The following is a 21661-nucleotide window of genomic DNA, read 5'->3' as shown; positions in this document are numbered from 1 at the left end:
CAGAATGTAACTTAACCAGGGAAGTCCAAAATGTAACTTTTTAATAGGCATTTTCTTAAGAGCAGTTTCAGTTTCGCAGCAAAATTAGAGCGGGAAGGTACAGATTTCCCACATAAGTCCCCTGTTGTTGTTCAGTCGCTCAGTCATGTCTGACTCTTTGTGACCACATGGACTGCTGCACGCCAGGCTTTCTTGACCTTCATCTGGAGCTTGCTCAAACTCATGTCCACTGAGTCGTTGATGCCATCCAGCCATCTCATCCTCTGTCGTCCCCTTCTCCTCCTGCCTTCAATCTTTTCCAGCATCAGGGTCTTTTCCAATGAGTCAGCTCTTCACATCAGGTGGCCAAAGTATTGGAGTTTCAGCTTCAGCATCAGTCCTTCCAATGAATATTCAGGACTGATTTCCTTTAGGATGGACTGGTTGGATCTCCTTGCTGTCGAAGATACTCTCAAGAGTCTTCTCCAACACCACAGTTCAAAAGCATCAATTCTTTGATGCTCAGCTTTCTTTAGGACCAACTCTCACATCCATACATGACTACTGGAAAAACCATAGCTTCCACTATACGAACTTTGTTGGCAAAGTAATGTCTCTGCTTTTTAAAAAGTCCTCCACACACAAATTCTGTTCTCAGGACGTGTTTGTAGGTCCAGTTTGTTCTTAAGAACTCGATTAACACAGCTGGCTATACAGTACTGTACTGTAGTATGTTTATAATAAAGACAACATTTTTAAAGTTACAGTACAGTACCTTGAAAAGTACAGTAGTACCAGCTATATCTGCGCTGCTTTCACACTTGTTTCCAGACTTGCTGGGTGTGAAATAAAGACACTGTGTTACTGTATTCTATACAATACTGTGCAGTAAAGTGCACAAAAGCTCAACCACTTGTAGAGGATACACGCACATGACAATGCACACCTGATGCGTGAACTAAACTGCCTTATTAGACACAAATGCACGTTTGCACCTTTGAAAGTTCACAACTTGCAGGTTTGTATGTAGGTGGTTTACAGTGTATGTCCTGCCTTAACACATGTACAATCACCCTTGCTATCAAAATGCCCAACCAGAGAGAGAAAACGGATGATCATGATTTTTTCTTTACCTCTGTGTTTTTCCTTTTTTTTTTTGGCCCCTGCTCCAGGCTTACAGGATCCTAGCTCCCTTGCCAGGGACTGAACCTGAGCTCTTGGCAGTGAAATCATGGAGTCCTAACCACTGGACTGCCAGGGAATTCCTTCTTTGTTTTTCCTTATACTTGACTGACAGTTAAATATTAATGTTCCTATTAATGTTCACCAGTGAACATTAATAGGTCTATGTGAATAGTTCTATGTGAAATCAGATTATTTCACCACTGCTTAAATCAAATAATATTGTCCAAGTGTTTCTGTGGCCAAAACAAGTGGCAATGGCTCGTTTGAGGCTAAAAAAAGAATTCTAATCCTATCAAACAAAAATAGAGGAGAAAATATTAACTGATCTTGATGTTTGGTTTGCTTATGGATAGTTCCTTGACAAATCTCAAACTTTTGATTCTGGACTGCAGGGCCACGGGATTTTAGTAATCAGTGATTTATTACAATGGGTCATTTTAGCAACTGGAAGAAAACAGGACTCTAGCTTGAAGTTACTTTTACACTGAAAATGAATTTCCCAGCTGGGATTGCTCAATCCAAAGAAGAGATTATTGAAAAGTTTCTCCATGACCCAGTAATCCGAAATGACTCATGAACTAACAATATGTACTAAGCCCCCCATAAGTCATGTTCATTCAAAACGTGGTTACCACAGGACTTACGTGATGGGTGGGTTGGTTGTGAGTCCGCTTGTTAATGCAGGGGACAGGGCGCAATCCCTGGTTTGGAAAGCTTCCGCATGTTGTGGGGCAACAAAGTCCATGCACCACAACTACTGAGCCTGTGTTCTAGAGCACCAGAGCTGCAACTACTGAAGCCCGAGTGCTTTCGAGGCTGTGCTCCATAACAAGAGAAGCCTGCGTGCTGCAGCTAGGGAGTAGCCCCCATTTGCTGCAGCCAGAGAAGGTCCAAGCACTGCGGTGAAGACCCAGCACGGCCAAAAAGTTAAACCATGATCACCACAAATTCTGTTTTCTATTTGAGGCTCATGAGTGAATCGAACACCATCTCTGTGAAGAAAAAAAATGGCGTAATTAGAAATAGCTGATTTTGTTGTTGTTTTCTCAGTTTACTGTAGCACTTTTATCTGGCAGTGATGCATTGCTGGGGCCTAATGTTCTCACATGACAGTGGAAAACCGAGTCTGTTGTTGTCTCTTAAAGAATTGAGAATTGCACACCAAAGCCTTACATAAAAGGATGAATAAATATACAGGTGTGAATGCAAACTGTTTTCCAGTTCAAGGCAGATAACACGGCACTGTGTTCTGGCAGGAAAGCTTCAATAAGAAAGGAAAGTAGGTCCTAAGGCTTGGAACTTTCTAATCCTGTAAGACTGACAAGAACTAGTTAATTTGTACACATTTCTAACTGGTTCTGAGAATTTTATTAAAAATAAATTTGTTTATTCGGCTGTGTTGGGTCTCAGTTGCAGCGTACAGGATCGTCATTCCATCATGCAGTGCACAGGGTCTCCAGTGTGGTTTGCAGACTTAGTTGCCCTACAGCATGTGGGGGTCTTAGTTCCCCAAACAGGGATCTAACCCGCGTCCCCTGCATTGCAAGGAGGATTCTTAACCACTACACCACCAAGAAAGTCCCAAGAATTTTAAATTTATTTACATCTCATAAAAATCCCACGAGGCTGATGCTTGCTTAGGCAACACATACCCTCCAAGTGGAATGATACATATGTATTAAGTTTAGCATAGCCCCTGCACAAGGATGACATGCAAATTAATGAAGCATTCCATATTTTTTCAGTTGTTGAATGTGTGTTTTTGTGTATGCAATGTCTTTGCAAAGATGAAATAGTATAAAACATGATGCAAATTGTACCAATTGATACGGAGATAAACAGTACCAGCATTAAACTCTTCAAAGTTTTAAAACTTAGAAAAATATACTGGGAATTCCCTGGCAATCCAGTGGTTTGGATTCCTTGCTTCCACTGCAGGGAGCAGAGATTCAATCCCCGGTCTAGGAACCAAGATCTCACATGCCAAAAAAAAAAAAAAACCCCAATAAAGTAAAGAACATAAAATAAAACACACCTCCTACCAAACCATCACATTACTAGAAAAATCTTCGGAGGAGCATAATATTCTTCTTACAGTTTACAAAGGATGAAACCAAATCACAGAAATTCTCCACTAAAAAATGTATGACTTCAAGAGGGTTCATCAGATCCATAATATGTCATTCCTCAGTTGCTCAAGCCCAAAACACAGGCACCATCTTTGATTCTCTCTTTCCCTTCTCTTATACATCCAACCTATTATCAAGTTCTTTCAATTCTGTCTTCCAAAATATTCTGAAATTGATTACTTTTCACCTCTACTGCTTCACTTCTAGCCCCAGTTCTAGATAGCTCTCCCATCTGGGCTCTTGAAATAGCCTCCTTACTTGACCCATTGTATCCACTCTTGGCCCCTCCCTAAAGACAGTTTAATGTCTGTTTAGTAGGTATAATGGTCTTTTAGACATGTAAGTGTGATCACAACACTTCCTAACTGGAAGTCTTCCAATAGATTCCCACCCTAGGATAAAACTAAAACTCCTTATAATTCTGTACACTATACTCCATTTGGCCACTGCTCACCTTTCCTAACTAGTTTGCTATCATTTTCTACTTAATCTACTCTGGGGTTTTTGGAACACATTTATTTTTGCTAGATCTTAATTGCAGCACGCGAACTTTTAGTTGCAGCCATGTGAACTCTTTGTTGTGGTGTGTGAGATCCAGCTCTCTGAACAGGGGTTGAGCCGGGGGCCCCTGCATTGTGAGCACAGTCTTAGCCATTGGACCACCAGAGAAGTCCCAATCCACTTTGTTTAGCCACACTATTTTTCCCATTCTTCTTCAACATTCATTCCTTTCTTAAGGCCTTTGTACCTGTTGTTTGTTTTGTCTAAACTGCTTTTCACTCAGAGCTGCTTAAAACCTGCTTCACTGAAATCTTGGTTCAAATGCCATCTCCTTAGAGGCCTTCCTTTACCACATTACCTAAAATAAGCTCTCTTATCTCTATTTATCTGGCTTATTTTTTCCCCCATAGCATTTTATACTATTTGAAGTTCCCTCTTTGAGGGCAGAGCCTGGTAGATTACAGTCCATGGGGTCGCAAAGAGTCGGACACGACTGAGTGACTTCACTTCACTTTGTCTGTTTATTTCTGTCTTATCAGAGTACAAATTCTTTGGTTGAAGAAAGACACATTGGTTGATTTGTTTATTGCTGTATCTCCAGAGTCTAGAACATGACTGACACTTAGTAGGTGTTCAGATATTTATTGATTGAATGAGTTTGTGTTTATCATATTTGTCTCCTTGTTTCTTCCATAAGTGACGGGGAATAGTGAAAGTTATGGAGTTTAAAAATGCATATACAACAGTTATTTAGACTGAAACACTTTGTACAAATACTAGTTATTCTACTTGTTACTGTTACCTATTGGTCTCCTCTGGATTTCGTCTTTATTCTTTTTGTGGGTCAGAGACAACATGAGAATAATGATTTAATTAACTAACTCTGAATTTTGAACCATCTGTTGTATTCAGGCCTGTTAGGTGTTAAGGGAAATTCAACAATATAAACTCATCTAGAGCCAGACATCCTGGAATGTGAAGTCAAGTGGGCCTTAGAAAGCATCACTGCGAACAAAGCTAGTGGAAGTGATGGAATTCCAGTTGAGCTATTTCAAATCCTGAAAGATGATGCTGTGAAAGTGCTGCGCTTAATATGCCAGCAAATTTGGAAAATTCAGCAGTGGCCACAGGACCGGAAAAGGTCAGTTTTCGTTCCAATCCCAAAGAAAGGCAATGCCAAAGAATGCTCAAACTACCGCACAATTGCACTCATCTCACATGCTAGTAAAGTAATGCTCAAAATTCTCCAAGCCAGGCTTCAGCAATACGTGAACCGTGAACTTCCTGATGTTCAAGCTGGTTTTAGAAAAGGCAGAGGAACCAGAGATCAAATTGCCAACATCCGCTGGATCATGGAAAATGCAAGAGAGCTCCAGAAAAACATCTATTTCTGCTTTATTGACTATGCCAAAGCCTTTGACTGTGTGGATCACAAGAAACTGTGGAAAATTCTGAGAGAGATGGGAATAACAGACCACCTGACCTGCCTCTTGAGAAATCTGTATGCAAGTTAGGAAGCTACCGTTAGAACTGGACATGGAACAACAGACTGGTTCCAAATAGGAAAAGGAGTACGTCAAGGCTGTATATTGTCACCCTGCTTATTTAACTTATATGCAGAGTACATCATGAGAAATGCTGGACTGGAAGAAACACAAGCTGGAATCAAGATTGCTGGGAGAAATATCAATAACTTCAGATATGCAGATGACACCACCCTTATGGCAGAAAGTGAAGAGGAACTAAAAAGCCTCTTGATGAAAGTTTAATTGGAGAGCGAAAAAGTTGGCTTAAAGCTCAACATTCAGAAAACAAAGATCATGGCATCCGGTCCCATCACTTCATGGGAAAATGATGGGGAAACAGTAGAAACATGGCTGACTTTATTTCTTTGGGCTCCAAAATCACTGCAGATGGTGACTGCAGCCATGAAATTAAAAGACACTTACTCCTTGGAAGAAAAGTTATGATCAACCTAGATAGCCTATTCAAAAGCAGAGACATTACTTTGCCGACTAAGGTCCGTCTAGTCAAGGCTATGGTTTTTCCAGTGGTCATGTATGGATGTGAGAGTTGGACTGTGTAGAAAGCTGAGCACGAAAGAATTGATGCTTTTGAATTGTGGTGTTGGAGAAGACTCTTGAGAGTCTCTTGGACTGCAAGGAGATCCAACCAGTCCATTCTGAAGGAGATCAGCCCTGGGATTTCTTTGGAAGGAATGATGCTAAAGCTGAAACTCCAGTACTTTGGCCACCTCACGCGAAGAGTTGACTCATTGGAAAAGACCCTGATGCTGGGAGGGATTGGGGGCAGGAGGAGAAGGGGACGACAGAGGATGAGATGGTTGGATGGCATCACTGACTCGATGGACGTGAATCTGAGTGAACTCCGGGAGTTGGTGATGGACAGTGAGGCCTGGCGTGCTGCGATTCATGGGGTTGCAAAGAGTCGGACACGACTGAGCGGCTGAACGGAACTGAACTCATGCCTCGGCGGAGTTTAACTTTCCGTGGGAGAAAATAAGACATATCAAAAAGACATTTTCAGAGATAACAAGCTAGCCAGGGATAGTAAAAGATCAAAAAGAATTCAAAATATTGGGAAAGATTCCTTCCTTATAGGGTTTCATGTAGGAAGCAAATCATAAAAGACTGATGGTGCTGGGCATTTGTGTAGTGGAAGAAGATAATTTTTCTCAAAATCTTTCATTAGCCTAATGTTCAAACATTGGGCTGATAAATATCAGTTTGGGTGTCCTTTTTTACTGGCACTAATTGAGCGTCATAATCAAATGAGTGGCTTCTTGCCTATATCTATATTTATCTTTCCAGCACCTGATTAACTGCATATTTCCGGTGAGACAGTTTCTCGACTAAACTTTTCCCTTCTCACGGTGCTAAAACCTTTTTAAAATTTTTACTGAGGTATCAACATCTCTGTTACAAACTCCATGGCTATTAATGACCCACAGTCTCAGGGGACTGTCAGAGGTATTAAATTTGATAGTACTTATGAAGTGCTTAGGTCAACCTAACAATAAATGTTATTATTATTATAAAAAAAAGATGTCACTGACGGAATGACCCCAGGGAGATCTCCATCTGTTCCTTACGGGAAATGTAAACAAGTGAGGAAGGAGTCAGGCGTGGTCCACCACCTAGGTTAAACAGACAACAAGACAGCCGTACCCTTATTCAGATCACCACCCCGGCTCCCGGGAGCCCACAGGGGGCAAACCAGCCTCAGCTCCCGGAAGGTAAACACATCGAAAAAGGAGGGGCAGAAGGCGGGTTCGGAATGGCTGAGTGGCCAGCGAAAAGTGATTGGCAGCTGCCATGTCCACGTGCTTTGAGCTTCGAACCAGGTGTCGCGAGAATTCGATGTAAACACAGCCGTCCCGGTGTCGAGTATGACTGCTAGGCTGCGATGCCCGAGTGAGGGGCACGGGCTTCTGCGGCATGACGCTTTGTGACTGGGCCACGAAGGCGCTGGGCACAGAGGAAAACAGACGTGCTTGTAACTCCCAGCCACCTGCCTGCGTTCGCAACCGAACCTGACACCTCAGCTTCACTCGAACTCGGCATACTGTTTTGTTTTCCCTCGAGCCCCAGCGGATTGGGTCAATTCAGGAGGCGGGCCCGCCTCTTTCCTACTTGCTGGTTGGCGAAGCTGACCCCTGAGGGCGGTGCTCGGCCGCGGCCGGTGTGCTCCTGGGATTGGCTGGAGAGGTAGTTCCGCTGAGGCGTGGTAGGAAGTGGTAACCGTCAATCACGAGGGGGAGACTCCAAACACTGAGCCTTGAGCTGGAGCGCAGCGTTTACCGGCGGGGCGGCCGGTGAGAGGGCTGGCGGTGCGGTGTGGCTCGGGGGAGGCTGGGCGAGGACCAGGGCCGGGCAGCGTGAGGGCAGGCGGTTTGGCTGGAGGAGATTCAGCGAGGAGGGGCTCTGGAGGTCGGAGGGGGAGGGGAGGCAGGGCCAGGGGCCAGAGGGCGGCCGGGGGCAGCGGCAGCTCGGTGTTGGAGGTTAAGTGGGTAGCGCCGTGCTGATGTCTTTCAAGAGAGTGGGGCCTGAGGGGCTGGCGAGGGTCGTTCTCGGGAGACGGGGTCCTTAAAGACAGTTTCTTGGGAGGCTGTGTTTCGAGAAATAAAGGGTGGAATGGAAATGAGAGGGCTGAGAGGCTGGAGGTGAAGGTCCCTTCTGAGGAAGGGGTCCCTGGGCTAGCTGGGCAGAGGGTCTTTCGCTTGTAGCAGATGGGAATCGTCTGTGGGCGAGATTTCCATTAAGGTGATAGAATGCCCCTTGCTTTAAAAGAGGTGACTTTAGGTGCTTTCAAGATTAGCTCCAGGCTATGTGCTGTCTCCTAAGATCTTTCACATTGCTGTCTCTTTTAACCTTAACCAAGTGTGTTCCATGCTTTTAAAACCTCCCAAGTGGTTCAGATGCTTGTTAGACATTCAAGAATCAGGATGCAGTGATGGGACTGGAAAGGATAAAGGGCTTCTAATGTCATATAGGTTTTTATTACTTACTTAGACTCTGGTGATTAGGTTACAATAGCAGAGGGGTTAACAGATATGATTTTGAAAATCTTGTTAAATTGTGACCATGCAGTCTCTTTTAAAATACATAATTGACATGAAGTATTAGGGTAGTTTCAGATGGACCCATAATGATTGATATTTGTATATATTGTGAAGTGATCACCACAATAAGACTAGAAAACACCCATTAGGATACATATGTCGTCTTACTCATAGATTACAAAAGATCTTAGTTGGAAGGTGTTACCTCACTGCTCCATTTGGTCTTAAAAAAACTGTACCTCGTATACTTTTTATTATCTCAACATTAGAGTTCAGTTAATTCTCTAATTTTGGCTCACAAAGGTAGCACATTTGTTTTTATAAAGTGATCCTCTGCTAGACTTTCCATCCCTTCCTAGTTTCTGTTAACAGGAGCTCAGCGGGTCCTACAAGAGTCATAACTAGTTTTGTGGTTCTGAGGCTTGGTCCAAATAAGACCTCACAGTAGTTTGAAAAGTACTTTTGTCTACTTCTTCCTATTCTGCCCTCTGCCCTTTCGGGTATAAGAGGAATTGCTGGGGAATTTTCCTATATTTTATGTATTTTTGACAATGGATCTCTAGCGAGCAATCATATATCTTTCTTCTTATCCTGAACAGTAATGATCCTTTTTTTGTGTGTGTCTGTCTGTTCATTCTGGAAACAGGTTTTATGAATGAAGCAATGGCTACAGATTCCCCCAGAAGACCCAGTCGTTGTACTGGTGGAGTTGTGGTTCGCCCTCAGGCTGTCACGTAAGCGAATTTCAGATGAACCTGATAGGTGAAAGAAAGATTACTCAGAATAGTAACTAACAAATCAGGTTTCTTTCCTGAGCAGTGCTTACTTTTGAAAATCTGCTTAACTTGGCTTTACAGGATGACAGATATCATTGATTGCCAAAGCCAAATAAAAGCAATAATTGGAGGGTCAAGTTGATGTGTTTAGCACATTTATAGACTACATGAAAAACACATGAGTACTGTTTTTTCAGACCTCAGTTTTAACGATTAGTGGGTCATTAAATCAGTTTAGTTGATCAGGACCGTTTAAAAAATAGAATATAATAGAAAATATAATTGGAGGTTAGCATCGTGTTCTGACAAGCACATAGATATATTCATTCACATGTATGTGTGTGTTTACTATGTGTGTGTGGATGTGCTCAGTTGTGTCCAACTCTTTGTGACCCTGTGGACTGTAGCCCACCTGGCTCCTCTGTCCATGGGATTTTCCTGACAAGAATACTATATTGTGATGTAAAATATATCACTCTAGGTGTCAGTCAGAAAGTTTCAAAGTCAATGTCATAGAGAGTACATTTCTATATCTTAAGCATTTTTTTTGACAAAGCATATCTGTACTTTCTAGGAGCTTGTAATCTAATGTAGTTTAAGATGTGTATACTTGTAAGCACTATAATGAATAAAAAAGATGCCAGCAAAATAGCATGAGAATTTGGAGGGAATATTTTAGGGAAAGTATTTAGTTGGAGTACGTTAGATCTGAAAAGGTTTTGTTAGGAAGAGGATAACATTTATAGCATACTTTAAAAGTAGAATATAATTTGGGCAGTTAGAATCAAGGGCACATTTTCAGCAAAGGGGATGGAATAAGCAGATGTGGCAAAGGCAAAGCTGTTTTCATAAATGAAATCTTAGGGAAGTTGACCTAGTTAAAGGAGGTTGGGGTGGACAATCAAGACCCTTCGATACCTGGCTAAGGAGATGAAGTTTGTTTTCTGTCTTTAAAAAATGTTCATAAGGGAATTGTGGCATTTTGGATTATTTCCCTTGGACAGTTTAGCATGTTACATAAAGATTCCCTTTGTAGATTAACAGAAATATATACATACTATGATAATTTACCGTTAAACTTCCTTCCTTTTCCTCTTGTGTTTCCCAGGGCTGTATATTCCTTCACTAGCTAAGGACCATGGCAATAGGTTAAGCATATTATTAGCTATGAGTTAGGCACTATTTCAGTGTTCATTTTACAGGTGAGGAAACCAAAGCAGAGAGATACCAATTTTCCTTGATAACAGCCAAGAAAGGAAACCTGGATCAAACCCAGGCAGTTTGTGTCCAGAGTCTGTGCGCTTTATGCACTGTTCTATGCTGCCTCACCATATGGTATTCCACATATATTGCTTTCGTTATGCAACATGTAATTTTAGTGTTTTTTTGAAGTTCTTTAATTTATTCAGTGTTCTCTTAACAAATAATGCTTGAGCATCTACTCTGTGCCTAAATATTGACTTAGGGATTCTGGAGATAAAAGGTAAATATGAGAGAGGGATTCCTTTCTGTAATAGAGTTTACATTCCAGTGGGGGACACAGTCCATAAAGTAATTACAGGCTGTGATCAGTGCCCAGTGTGCTCTGATGGAGAGTGACATCGGAGAGTGTGATTTAAGGCTGTCAGGGAGGGCCTCTCTGAGGAAGTAACACTAAGGCTGGAGATCTGAAAGACAGGGAAGAGTTTGAGAAGGAATCCATGGAGAACAAAAGCTGATGTAAAGGTCTTGATTCAGAGAAGAGCTTGGTGTGGTCTAGAAATTGAAGTTGCATGTGACTGAAGCAGGCTAAGTAAGGAGAAGGGGAGAAAAATGAGGTTGGAGAGGAAGGCCTAATCAGTTTTTATAGGTATCTAAGGCATATTGCCGTTAAAAAAAATAGGGTTTAGAATAACTCACATTGTTTCCTCTAAATGTAATTTTTCACATTTCTCTAAAATGAAGTTGATTTGGTGTTTTGAATAATCTTTTTTTCTCCATTTGCTGATACCCATATATTTCACATTTGAAATATCTTCAGGATCTTTAATATGGGCTTCTAGGTGGCTTAGTGGTGAAGAATCTGCCTGCCAATACAGGAGACACAGGAGACGTGGGTTCAATCCCTGGATTGGGAAGATCCCCTAGGGGAGGGAATGGCAACCCACTAAAGTATTCTTGCCTGCAGAAATCCTATGAACAGAGGAGCCTGGTGGCTACAGTCCATGGGGGTTGCAAAGAGTTGGACATGACAGTGCACGCACACACACAGGCAGTGTCCTTAATAGTTCTTCACTTTTATGCATTTTGATATTTTCTCATGCCTTACCTATGTCAAGAGTTCTGTGAGGATTTCTTAATAACTCCTAATGCCTGCTGCTGCTGCTACTGCTGCTAAGTCGCTTCAGTCATGTCTGACTCTGTGCGACCCCATAGACGGCAGCCCACCAGGCTCCCCCGTCCCTGGGATTCTCCAGGCAAGAACACTGGAGTGGGTTGCCCTTTCCTTCTCCAATGCATGAAAGTGAAAAGTGAAAGTGAAGTCGCTCAGTCGTGGCCGACCCTCAGCGACCCCCGTGGACTGCAGCCTTCCAGGCTCCTCCGTCCATGGGATTTTCCAGGCAAGAGTAATGGAGTGGGGTGCCATTGCCTTCTCTGCCTAATGCCTGCACCTGCATCAAAACAGATTGATTTTGCTGTACACAGGTAAGGGATTAGGATTAGGTTCATAACCAATTTAAAGAGAAGGTCACTGAATACTGAGTTGTCAGCAGTAGTTTTTCTTGTTCTAACTAGGGCTTTCTTCTGCTCTGACTTAGGAAGATCCTGCTTTAGTCAAGTCTTCTCTCATCACTCCTTCTGTACAAGTTAAAAGTTGTATCTATTGAGTACAATAGATACAAATGAACTTTTTGGCCAACCCAGTATATCAAAATAAGAGACTGTGTGGCCATAAAAAAGAATGAGATATTGCCATTTGCAGCAATATTGATGGACCTAAAGATTATCATACTGAGTGAAGTAAGCCAGGCAAAGAAAGACAAATCTATGATAGCACTTATATGTGGAATCTAAAAACAAATACAGATGAACAGACTCAAAGATAAAGAAAGCAAACTTATGGTTACCAAAGTGGAAAGAGAAGGGGAGGGATAAGCTAAGAGTATGGGATTAACAGATACACACTAGTAGACACAAAGTAAACAATAAGGATTTACTGTATAGCCCAGGGAACTATGTACAATACCTTATAATAACCTATAATGGAAAAGAATTAGGAAAAAATGGAAAACTGAATCACTTTGCTCTGTACACCTGAAACTTACACAATATTGTGATTCAACTATGAAGTGAAGTGAAGTGAAAGTCACTCAGTTGTGTCCGACTCTTTGTAATCCCATGGACTATACAGTCCATAGAATTCTCCAGGCCAGAATACTAGAGTGGTAGCCTTTCCCTCCTTCTCCAGGCGATCTTCCCAACCGAGGGATCAAACCCGGGTCTGCCACATTGTAGGCAGATTCTTCACCAGGTGAGCCACCAGAGAAGCTACTCTCTGTGACCCAGTGTTCTGGAATTCTCCAGGCCAGAATACTGGAATGGGTAGTCTTTCCCTTCTCCAGGGTATCTTCCCAACCCAGGAATGGAACTGGGGTCTATTTCAATTTAAAAAAATGGAGGGACTTCCATTTTCATTCTTAACCACTTGCATGATCCAGTCAGTGGTTAAGAATCCTTGCTTCCATTGCAGGGGGCACAGGTTTGATCTCTGGTCAGGAAACTGAAATCCTGCATGCCATGTTGCACAGCCAAAAAAAAAAAAAAAACCCCAAAACACATGACTTTTAAACAGAGTTAATGTTTGAAAGAAATTTAAAGTTCTTTTGCATTTAAAAACATATTCAGAGAAATTAAGAAAGCAAGTTGGCAGAATTACCCGGTGATGAAAGTTGTTTTTTTCTTTTTTAAGTATTATGAATAACTTTCTTAGAGCATGTAGAAAGAGCTTTTCCTTGTTTTATGTTTAGCTGTCATGTTAAATTTTGTCCATCTCACCCCCTTTTCAGGGAGCAGTCCTACATGGAAAGTGTCGTGACTTTTCTGCAAGATGTTGTGCCTCAGGTAAGTACCTCTCTGGTTTCGGAAATACCATGTCTTACTCTTGGCCAGGGAAGTTCTGAAATATTCTGTTCCCTGAGTTTGATATCAGTATTATCAACTGAAGAAAGACTTTTGATGTTTTAGCATTGCGAGCATTGGTAGTGTGGAACTGTTCCTGCTGTTACTATTAGATGTGCCTTAGTTTTGTGCTGATGTTGTCATAATTATGTTTCTTTATGGCTTGAGTTCCTAAGAGGAATCAAGGTGAGGTACTAGTTGAGAGATGGGGCTTGGGACTGCCTATTTGGGTTCTGTTTCCAAAATCTTTCTCTTGTCTTAAATGTTGCCTGTTGAAAGTGAAATAAGCAATATGTGCTTTGCATTTGGTTAATGAGATATTATATTAACCAAATACTGAGTGCAGATCTGTATCACTTTCATATTGAACAGTAGTTTTATGCCAGTTAGAGCTTGTCTTGTTACTCTAGGGCTTCCCTGGTGGCTCAGACGGTAAAGAACCTGCCTGCAGTGCAGGAGACCTGGGTTTGATCCTGGGTCAGGATCCCCTAGAGAAGGGAATGGCTACCTGTTTCAGTATTCTTGTCCGGAGAATTCTGTGCACAGAGGAGGCTGGAGGGCTACAGTCCATGGGGTTGCAGAGTCGGACACAATTGAGTGACCAATGGTTTGTTACTCTAAGAGAGTAAGCCCTTTACTGCTCACTCTGTAACTGTGAGAATAAAGAATGAGAGCAGCTCTCCTGGGATCATCTCTACTGCACCATCACCCAGACTTCAGTTAACGTAGATAACACTTGGTGCACTTGTTAAAAATAATAATTTCCAGGCCCATCTCCTGGAGAGTTTGTCTTAAGGGAATTGAGGCGGCCTCCAGTAACTTGTGTCTCTAGGAAGAATCTCAGGTGATTCTTGGAAACAGTATCTTTGAGAAGTTGCTGGTTAGTGGAGTTCCTAAAGGGGAAGAGTTCTGGTTTTCTCTGGTGCCGTCAGTGTTCCGACTGCCATGATATCTGTAATTGCAGTGATGAAAAAGGGCATTCATAAATCCAGTGTCCCAGCTTTAGGAGAAGGTCCTGGAAAAGTCTAAAATCCAGATTTCAATTGTATTACATCAATTGTGTTCTTCAAATAAGGGAAAATATTAAGGCATATTTGGTCTTCCTTTATTATATTCAGTCAACTTTGATGAAAATAGGTCATGATGGCAAGATCTCTGGGGCCTGTAAGGCAACATAAATGCTTTCTTTTCTTGAGAAACTTGGGTAAGTAGGGAAGTCAATGGCTTGAAACAGTCAGAGGTAGTAGTAACATATCAGTAAGTGCTGCACCTGGTAGTAACAGGCTGAATGTTTAATTGCTCAGGGAATGCAGAGCAAAGGAAGAGTGAAAGAGTCAAGTTCCAAAGGACATTGGAAGTGGGGTCAGTTGAAATGAATGCAAATGTGATAGTGAAGGAAACTGCCCAGCTGGGTATGGTAGGCAGCAGAGTTGCTGTGGCTGTAGAGACTCTTGTATAGCCCAGGCTTAGAGCGCAATCAGGGCCAAAATCCACCTTAGTCTTCTACAAACTGTACCTTTCTCTTACCCCCTGAGTCTTGATATGAGGCTAGTTCTAAGGGAGGAGCATTTGAACATCTTGATAATCTACCTTCCCGTTAGAGTGCCCCTTTATAAAGTTTTTCAAAGGCACCTTTTGTGTTCATGGATACCCTGCATAGCAAGCAGTTTTTTGTCAGCTGGAAGAGAGAGACTGCGATCAGAGGCTTTGAGGGACTAGTTGGAGAGTTTTCTAGAGAAACAAGAATACTGGATTGAGCAGTAGATTGAAAATAGGGGGCTGCTAAAACTGATTGGGTTTTAGCCAAGAATGTTATGATGGTGCAAGGTGGAAGATTAACTTAGTTTTTATGAGGATTATACATCAGGAAGGGGATAAGCTATGCAATTGACTGTGAAGATTGGGATCAGAGTTAGGTACCTGTGGAAGTAAAGATGTAGTTATGGATCTAAGAAATAGAATAGTCATTTAATAAGTTTGCATTGTGTAAGTCATTATTCTAGTGACTGTGGAAAGAAAGCAAAAATTCAGGCAGCAGATTTTACTCAACCAGGTGCCACTGGTCGGGTGCTGTGTTAAGGGATGCTCAGTGCCTGTCCTAAAGGCTTCATAGTCTAGAGACTTCCCTGGTGGTCCAGTGGCTAAGACTCCATGGTTCCCATGCAGGGGGCCTGGGTTCTATGCCTGGTCAGGGAACTAGATCCCACATGCTGCAACTGAGTTTATATTCTTCACCTAAAGATCCCATGTGCCACAACTAAGACCTGGAGCAGCCAAATTAAAAAAAGCTTCTTGGTCTTGTGCAGTAGTCAGGCAGACCTTTTCTTTAAAGGGCCAGAGAAGTTTTGCAGCTCATATAGTCTTTGCTACAACTGCTCAGCACTGCATTTTACATAAAAGAAAAGGTATGGCTGTATTAAAATAGAGCTTGATTTATGAACACAGGTTGTTCAGTCACAAGTCGTGTCCTACTTTTTGACACCTCATGGACTGTAGCCTACCAGGCTTGGGATTTTCCAGGCAAGAATACTGGAGTGGGGTGAGATTTCCTTCTCCAGTGAACACAGGTGGTAGACCAGATTTGATGACCCATGGTCCCTTTTTTCCACATTTAATCCAGAATAGAATGGGAAAGACTAGAGATCTCTTTAAGAAAATTGGAGTTACTAAGGTAAAATTTCATACAAAGATAGGCCCAATAAGGGACGAAAATGTCAAGGACCTAACAGAAGCAGAAGATGTTAAGCAAAGGTGGCAAAAATACACAGAAAAACTGTACCAAAGAGCTCTTAAGGACTGAGTTAACCATGATGATGTGGTCACTCACCTAGAGCCAGACATCCTGGAGTGTGAAATCAAGTGAGCCTTAGAAAGTCTTATTACAAACAAAGCTAGTGGAGGTGATGGAATTCTAGCTGAGCTATTTTAGATCTTAAAAGATGGTGCTTTCAAAGTGATGCATTCATTATGCCAGCAAATTTGGAAAACTCAGCAGTGGCCATAGTTTTCATTCCAGTCCCAAAGAAAAGCAATGCCAAATAATGTTCAAGTTACCCACAACTGCACTCATTTTACAGGCTAGCAAGGAAATGCTGAAAATGCTCCAAGTTAGGCTTCAGCAGTACGTGAGCTAAGAACTTCCAGATATACAAGCTGGATTTAGAAAAGGCAGAGGAACAAGAGATCAAATTGCCAACATCTACAGGATTATAGAAAAAGAAATGGAATTCCAAAAAAAAAAATCTGCATCATTAACTATTTTAAAGCTTTGACTGTGTGGATCACAACAAGTTGTGTAATATTCTTAAAGAGATGGAAATGTTAGACTACCTTACCTGTCTCCTGAGAAACCTGCATGCAAGGACAAGAAGCAACAGTTAGAAGTAGACATGGAACAACAGACTGGTTCCAGATTGGGAAAGGAGTACGTCAAGGCTGTATATTGTCACCCTGCTTATTTAACTTATATTCAGAGTACATCATGTGAAATGCTGGACTGGATGAATCACAAGGTGAATCAAGATTGCCGGGAGAAATATCAACAACCTCAGATATGCAGATGATACCACTTTAATGGCAGAAAATGAAGCGGAACTAAGGAGCCTCTTGATGAAGGTGAAAAAGGAGAGTGAAAAAGCTGGCTTAAAACTCAACATTCCAAAAACGAAGATCATGGCATCCAGTTCCATCACTTCATGGCAAATAAGTGGGGGATATGTGGAAAAAGTGTCAGATTTCATTTTCTTGGGCTCCAAAATCACTACAGACAGTGACTGCAGCCACAAAATTAAACGATGCTTACTCTGTGGAAGAATAGCTATGTCAAACCTATACAGCTGGAGACATCATTTTGTGGACCAAGGTCTGTCTAGTCAAAGCTATGGTTTTTCTAGTAGTCATGTATGGATGTGAGAGTTGGACCATAAAGAAGACTGAGTGCCGAAGAATTGATGTATTTGAACTATGGTGCTGGAGAAGACTCTTCAGAGTCCCTTGGATTGCAAGGAGATCAAACCAGTTAATTTAAAGGAAATCAGTCCTAAATATTCATTGGAAGGACTGATGCTGAAGTTCCAATACTTTGGCCATCTAATGCAAAGAGGTGACTCATTGGAAAAGACCCTGATGCTCGGAAAAATTGAGGGCAAGAGGAGAATGGGACAACAGGGGATGAGATGGTTGAATAGCATCACTGACTCAGTGGATATGAGTTTGAGGAAACTCCGGGAGATAGTGATGGACAGAGAATCCTGCCTTGCTGCAGTTCATGGAGTCGCAGAGTCAGACACAACTTAGCGACTGAACAACAATAAATCCAGAATCTGCCATTTTGCATTCAGCCACGTGGAAAATGATACATCTTTGTTGAGGTTATGTTCCAACTCCTGCTTTATCCTGGGAATCACTGAATTCATGGAACCTAAAAATTATTCTCTGGGTTTCCAAATATCCCTAAGAGGGAGAAAATATGTTGTCAGACTTATATCAGCTTCTTCAGCTGTCACAAATAGTGTGAATTCCTGCTGTGTTTAACAGATGTCATTGATGGCTGTTAGAAGCTCTAAGCTGTGCCCTTTGAGTTAATAATTGTACTTAGGAAAACTTAACTAAAAAATTCTCAGAAAAAAAAAAAGTTACAGCCGAGAACTTTTCAGTGAGAAATTTTGACATTTTTCAGTGTGAAAAATTGTAGCCACAGGACTTCCCCGGTGGTCCAGTGGCTAAGACTCCGTGCTCCCAATGTAGGGGGCCAGGGTTAGATCCCTGGTCAGGGGACCAGATCCCACATGCTGCAGCGAAGACCCAGGGCAGCCAAATCAATCTAAATAAAATTATAGCCTGCCCAAATGTCAGTAATAGTCAAGCAAATTATATGTGGTCTCTGTAGAATAATTTGCTATAATTAAAAGTAATACTTTTGACAAAGAGCATGCAATGGAAGTTATTTTCTCTCCAGTGAAGAAAAAACATACCTACAGTGACTGTTGCTGTGTTTTTTTAAATTCAGTAATAACTCTGTGCTTCTTAATGTGTATATGTTTCAGAAACCAGATAAGGAATAAAAGGAGAAATAACAAGTCCTGTATCAGTAATGGGATAAAACTATCAAGTCTAAATAAGAGAGCAGTGCTGTTGGATCTTGATTGAAGGAGGGCTAAAAATCAGTGCTGGGGGAGAAATTATGTGCCAGTACACTGACCTCCAGTAAGATAGCAGATAAACCTGAATGGGGGCCTTCCCTGGTGGCATAGTGGGTAGGAACTGCCTACCAATTCAGGGGACACTAGTTTGATCCCTGGTCTGGGAAGATCCCACATGCAGTGGAGCAACTGAACCTGTTCATAGCTGCTGAAGCTTGCACTCTCTAGGGGCCTCCAGCCACAACTAATGAGTCCTGGGCCGCAACTATTGAAGCCCGGGTGCCTAGAGCCTGTGCTCCGCAGCAAGAGAAGCCACCACCGCGAGAAGCCTGCCTACTGCAACTGGAGTGTAGCTCCACCGTCCACAACTAGAGAAAGCCTGCGTGCAGCAGCGAAGACCCAGTGCAGCCAAATAGATAGAGCAGTGTGTACATAATAAAAAAAAATCTGAATCGGTACCTGGTGAGTCTGTGCTTCACTGACAATAAACGACGCAAACATGAATAAAGGATATCGAAAGCTGGGAGGCAAAATGACATGATGTCACGTGCCTTCTAGATGCCAACCTGCAGGAAGGCACACAGTATGCTTCGGTCAACTTCATAGAATTTTCTCAAAAATGCTTAGTAGAGAGCAGTATGTCTACTGAGGAAAGATGAAAACCTGAAGACGTAGCAAAAGTATTGCAAGCCTTGTGAAAGTCTTGTTTCTCCCCGAAGGGGAGAGAGAAGGAGTCTTAAGAATCCCAATCCACTGAAAAGCCTCTTTTAACCTTGTTTCATGCTGCATGTTGGCCAGAAGTCAAAGGAGAGCATTGTGTAAATGTTGCAGAGGAATTGGGAGAATGTTGATTAAGGAGGTGATAAGCTGCCTTAAGGGTTCCCTGATGGCGCAGCAGTAACGAATTTGCCTGCAGTGCAGGAGAGCTGGGTTCAATCCCTAGTTCGGGAAGATTCCCTGGAGGAGGAAATGGCAACCCACTCCAGTATTCTTGCCTGGAGAATCCCATGGACAGAGGAGCCTGGTGGGCTACAGTTCATAGGGTTGCAATGAAACTGAAGTGACTTAGTGCACACACACACACACAAGCAGCCTTATGCTAAATGGAAGAAGATTTAGAAATGTATTATTGCTTTACCAGGTTAATGGAGAGCCTGACATAGGGGAAAAGGGGTCATCCTAAATGCAGTGCGGTACCCTAGGTTGAATCCTCGAGCAGAGAAAGGACATTAGTGGAAAAACTGCTGAGATCCCAGTAACGACTGGGGCTTAATTAGTAGTAAAGCACCCGTGTTAGTCACTGGTTTTCACAGAGGTACCATGGTAAGGTAAGATTTGGTTAGATTAGATAGTTAATAGTAGGTGAAATTGGTTGACTGGTATATGAGAACTCGGTGCTATGTTTAATAATCTAAAATTATTCCCAGGTGAGAACTTTATTTTTAATAGGGAAAGTTTTGTTCTGTTTTTTCTAAAGATTTTTTATTTTTGGCTGCACTGAGGCTTAGTTGCTCCTGCAGCATGTGAGATCTTAGTTTCCCAACCAGGGATTGAACCTGCCTCTCCTGCATTGGAAGATGGTTTCTCAACCACTGGATACCCAGGGAATTTTCAAGAGTTTTTAAGGATAAGAGAGCAAGACAGAGGAAGAAGAGAAAGAAGATGAGGATGAGATGGTTGAAGATAAAGTAGATGAATTAGTTAGTTCCAGTATAGATTTTCCTTTTCTCCAAAGGAATTAGTTGTACTATATCTCAGGTTGTTTTTTTTTTTAAACAAAGACAATTGAAATCACATGAATGTGTAAGATAACATTTTCTTTTTGTTTAATAAACCTACTATTAAAATGATCCTGTCTTTTAGTAATATCTTTAGTGGCCATTAACACTGTATAGTACAGAAAAAGGCTATAAAGTGACATGGAAATTGAAAGCAAGTCATGTATAACACTTTATATATTGGATGGTAGTTTTTGTAAGCTTTTGATACAGTTTATATTAAATAACTTCTGTGAACTGAGTATCACTTTATAACTGAAAATGTTGCAGCTTTCTGTAGACATCCTCAGTGCTTGCAAGTATATACAACCTAGAAAATCTAGATACTTTTAAATAAAAGCATTTGCTTTGTGGAGAGATGACTCCCTTTGAATACTGACAGACTTCCCTGGCACTCCAGTGGTTAGGACTTCACCTTCTAGCACAGGCAGCGCAGGTTCAATCCCTGGTCAGGGAGCTAAGATTGCACATACCTCACAACCAAAAAACCAAAAGATAAAACAGAAACAATATTGTAACAAATTCAATAAAAACTTTAAAAGTGGTTCACTGTAAAAAGAATGCTGGTGGATACTATTGATACTCTCCCAGTGACTTCACAGCAGTTTATGCTTATCTTTGTGACCCTTGTGGGCCTGAAAGAAAGCTTATAGGTTGGGTCTAGAGGCCAGATAAGAGACTGAAAAAGTAATGGTTTTTCCATCCCCAACTCTGGCCAGCACCCCCCACCTGGAACTGGTGGTTAGCGTAAAGTAATTATCTTGACAGTTTTAGGTAGAGTATAATTGCTTGATGCTAAACACTTGGAAACTAAATCAATGTGTGTGGTGGTTTGGTTTATTTCTTCAGCTTTATTTGTTGACCAGTAAAGGAGATTAGTTTTTTGAATGTCTTTGAATTATAGTGACACTGCAATAGACTCTCATCATTGTATTTTAGGTTTCTGCAGTTCGTAGGCTAAAAACCCTTTTCTGACCAAGATTATCAGACTCCTGGATAGCTTTCTTTGAAAATAAAAATATTACAAAATGTGCCATTTCTCAAGATGTAGCATTGGTGAGGTTGGAGGGGTTCAGTTACTCTTTGTTTTGAACATCAGTAGTATTCATGCTATAAAACATTTTCATTCAAATATTTCTGTTTACTATACAGGCTTACAGTGGAACACCTCTAACAGAAGAAAAGGAGAAAATAGTCTGGGTCAGATTTGAAAATGCAGATTTAAATGGTATGCTTTTAACTTTTGGTGGGTTGGGCGGGGGATGTGAATTAAATGTTTGAGGTTGACCTGATTCCAAAAAGAGAACCCTTACCTTTTGTCAGGTTACTTTCTCTTAAAATGACTAAGTTTTCAAAAAACATTTATTTTCAACTATAGAAACTTGATTAGAATTAATATTGTACAAGTCTTAGAGTCACTGTACATGTAGTG

General features: G+C 41.6%; 1 protein-coding gene and 1 non-coding gene across 3 annotated transcripts in view; both read left to right on the top strand.

Annotated features, from left to right (window-relative positions):
* The first annotated feature begins 2795 nt into the window (after window positions 1–2795).
* Window positions 2796–2905, top strand: LOC138084848 (U6 spliceosomal RNA). The gene has a single exon (XR_011145255.1). It is a non-coding gene; the product is annotated as a U6 spliceosomal RNA (small nuclear RNA).
* Window positions 2906–7565: 4660 nt separating this feature from the next.
* Window positions 7566–21661, top strand: part of BCAS3 (BCAS3 microtubule associated cell migration factor) — a 589830-nt gene continuing 575734 nt past the window's right edge. For both annotated transcript variants that reach the window (XM_068975810.1, XM_068975809.1), the window contains exons 1-4: window positions 7566–7629; window positions 9023–9110; window positions 13199–13253; window positions 21382–21457. In XM_068975810.1, coding sequence (XP_068831911.1) covers window positions 9028–9110; window positions 13199–13253; window positions 21382–21457 — 214 coding nt within the window. In that variant the 5' untranslated portion in view covers window positions 7566–7629; window positions 9023–9027. The remainder of the gene's footprint in view (window positions 7630–9022; window positions 9111–13198; window positions 13254–21381; window positions 21458–21661) is intronic.

Source organism: Capricornis sumatraensis, chromosome 8 (assembly GCF_032405125.1).
Source record: "Capricornis sumatraensis isolate serow.1 chromosome 8, serow.2, whole genome shotgun sequence".
NCBI lineage: Eukaryota > Metazoa > Chordata > Mammalia > Artiodactyla > Bovidae > Capricornis > Capricornis sumatraensis.
This window is presented reverse-complemented; position numbering and strand designations above follow the sequence as displayed.